The sequence below is a fragment of the Trachymyrmex cornetzi genome, unplaced genomic scaffold (genome assembly GCF_001594075.2).
Source record: "Trachymyrmex cornetzi isolate Tcor2-1 unplaced genomic scaffold, Tcor1.1 scaffold4668, whole genome shotgun sequence".
Taxonomy (NCBI): Eukaryota; Metazoa; Arthropoda; class Insecta; order Hymenoptera; family Formicidae; genus Trachymyrmex; species Trachymyrmex cornetzi.
This window is the reverse complement of record NW_017299474.1, coordinates 21329-24337: the sequence shown is the minus strand read 5'-3', so window position 1 is coordinate 24337 and position 3009 is coordinate 21329. Positions and strand designations below refer to the sequence as shown.

Genomic DNA, 3009 nt, shown 5'->3' with positions numbered 1-3009 from the left:
GACCGGCAAGAAATTCGGCGAAGTAAAAGATAATCCCGATATGGCGGGGATAAAGCCTGAGAGCTGGGAAGAATTCAAGCGCCGCTTTAATAGCCAGAAAGTGGACAGCCGCTTACAGCCGATTCATGACGCAAGCACTGCTAATCATGCGGCCGCAGATTCCAGCCGCCAGCCGAACAAAAAGACGGGCATTGTTCCTCCACCTAAAGCTGTTGAAGCCCGCATAAATGGTTTGCAAGAGCAGATTGCGCAGCGCAATTTGGAAATAAAGGCGGCTGAAGCCGAGTGGAAGGCGAAAGACAAGGTTCTGCGTGAGCAGAAAAACGCAACCACAGGGCAAGTCGGTAAATATCGGTTTGATGAACCGATGAAAGAGGCCTTGTCCGAGCGGGACGCAAAAATAGCAGACATCAATAAGCGTATTGCAGACCACCAAGGCGAAATTGACAAAATCACTAAGGATTATGAGCGAAACAAAAAAACCGCGCAATTTATTGAAGCAAATATGCCGCCTGAATATACAGGGATTGATCCGTATAATATGCGCATAGTGGCCAGAGACGGAAAGCCGGTGATTGAACCGCGCCGCATGGGCGGCGAAGATGTTTCCGCCTTTCTGCGCACAAAGCCGCAATCCGATTATGCGGGAACGCGTAAAAATTCGCCTGTGCAGGGCGATATTGCAAATGCGGTGGCAAAAGGCGCTGACGGCAAGCTTGATTGGAGTGTTTGGAAGGAAAACGCTGCCCCTTGGCGTGGTAATGTGGTTTTGCGCGGTATGGCGCAGGATAAGGTTTTAAACCCCGCCGAGGCCTCAAAGCTGTGGAATGTTGGGGCAGGAAAGGAAGGCACGGCTTCTTATATCGGCGACAGGCTGACAGGGCTGAAAAAATACAGGGAAAAAGAAATAGACGCCCAGGCCAAAGACATGGCTGATATTTCAACACAAAAAAGAGCAAGCCACCTTTTTGAAAGAAATGTCAACAGCGCCGATTTCAAAAAATATGTGCTTGACCCGCTTTACCAGCGGAAAGAGAGCGTTATCGCTGATTATCTGGAGCAGGCAAAAAAAGAAGGAACACTGGATAGGCTGGCTGAGGACTGGGCTAAGGGTGAAAATATCCCGAAAGGGGCAGATATGGTGCAAGCGCAGAAAATCGGCAAGGGACTAATTCGGCGCGATTGGGGAGAAGTGGGCGCAACAGTAGGTAAGGTTGTGGGTGGTGGCATTGCTGGCGCTTTAGCGAGGAAATTAACATCGCCGCTCGGAGAGAAAATCTCAAATGCGACCGGTTTGGGCGCCGGTTATATTGGCAGCCAGTTTGGCGGTGCGGTCGGCCGCGCGGCTGGTAATGCAGTTCCGCGCGGTCGTTTGAAGCCTGAAAGGGTAATTGACGCCGAGCGCGCCGCGGATATTAGAAAGGAAGCGGGTAGAAGTTTCGCAGAAAAAGGGACAAAAATAGGCGCAATACTGGCAGGAACGGCCGGAAGCGGCAATATTATCGCCCCTATTCAGCCGGCACAGCAAAAGGAGTCTCCCGATATGAGCGATAATGACAAGCAAAATGACAACACGGGTGCAGTAAATACCGGCGCCGGTTCTGATGCCTTCAGTGGCAGCAATATGGGCGAAGCTCCATCTAAATGGGACAGGCTTCAAGCACTCGCAAATGGCATTTTTGCAGGCATAAGCCCGAGCGTTCTGGAGAATCCGTTTGCCGGATTTGGGCGTTCCGCCGCCTATTCAACGCAGCAACGGGCGTTGGAGCAACAGCTTACAGCGGCCGGTGTGCCCGCTCGCGATGCTTTTGTTATGAGCCTCACGCCTGACCGGGCCAATACTTATCTGGCTAGCAGGCAGGGGAATACGGCTGATGTTAAAAACTCTCTTGAGGCGCAAAATACTCCTGCCGACCGTAATTGGGACACTAAATTTCGCAGTAAAAGCGATTTATTCAAAGAATACAAAGGTATAAAAATTTCGGACGAAGCGCTTAATCATGCAGAGGATTTACTTAGCGATATGGAAGATTTTGGCGCTTCTGGTCTTGTTTGGGATAAAACGGCCTCATTGTGGACAGGCAAGAGCACCCGCGCACAGCAGGTTGCCAGCGCTCTCAATATGGCCTTGTCGCAATCTTCAAATATGGAGAAGTTTGTTATCGGGGCTGAGCAGCTTAACTCCGCAATTCAAAGCGGTAAGAGAGATGAAGCTATGCGTATTATTGAAACACTGAAGGCTGAAAACGCAAGCAGAAGTAAAATTATAAAAGACGGCTACAATAACAACCGGGGAGAGTTGCCCGATAAATTGTAAAAACAAGAATAAAAAAAGCTCCGCCGATTAAGCGGGGCTTTTTTATTTGCTAAATATTTTTTTGCGCAAAATATCAATTAAAAGGAAGATAACTCCATAAATAACTGCGGCTATTATGAATTCCACCATATTATCTCTCCATATAGAGCCAGTTTCTTTAAATAATCAAAAAATAATCAAAAAGTCAATAATCAATTTTTTTACAAATACAGTTGCATTCCGGTTTATCATCGCCGTTGATGATTATCGGAGAGAGCGGCAATGGCGCTAACAAGTAAGCAGAAGGCATGGCTGGAAACGGCGCGCCCCCTTGCTGAGCGCGAGGCAAAAAGGCTGGGGATAAGCCCGGAACTGATACTGGCTCAGGCGGCGCATGAGAGCGCTTGGGGGGAGAAAGCACCCCAAAATAATTTTTTCGGGATTAAGGGTGCCGGCCGGGCGCAGAATACACAAGAATTCCAGAATGGGCGCATGGTGAACACAAAAGCCAATTTTGCCGCTTATCCTGATATGGACGCAAGCTTTGCCGGTTATGGCGATTTCCTGCAAAAGAATTCTCGCTATAAGCAGCTCTTGTCCAGTGGTAATGATTTTGGCGCAAATGTGGCACAGATTGCCAAGAGCGGCTATGCAACAGACCCTGCTTACGGCCAGAAGCTGGCAAGTATCGGCAAGCTTATCGGCGCGGCACC

At 49.2% G+C, this 3009-nt stretch overlaps 1 protein-coding gene across 1 annotated transcript in view; it reads left to right on the top strand.

The window, feature by feature from the left end:
• The first annotated feature begins 2578 nt into the window (after positions 1–2578).
• The window catches only part of LOC108764920 (peptidoglycan hydrolase FlgJ-like), a 1014-nt gene continuing 583 nt past the window's right edge, over positions 2579–3009 (top strand). The window contains exon 1 of the mRNA XM_018513330.1: positions 2579–2977. Within this exon, the coding sequence (XP_018368832.1) occupies positions 2579–2977 (399 nt within the window). The remainder of the gene's footprint in view (positions 2978–3009) is intronic.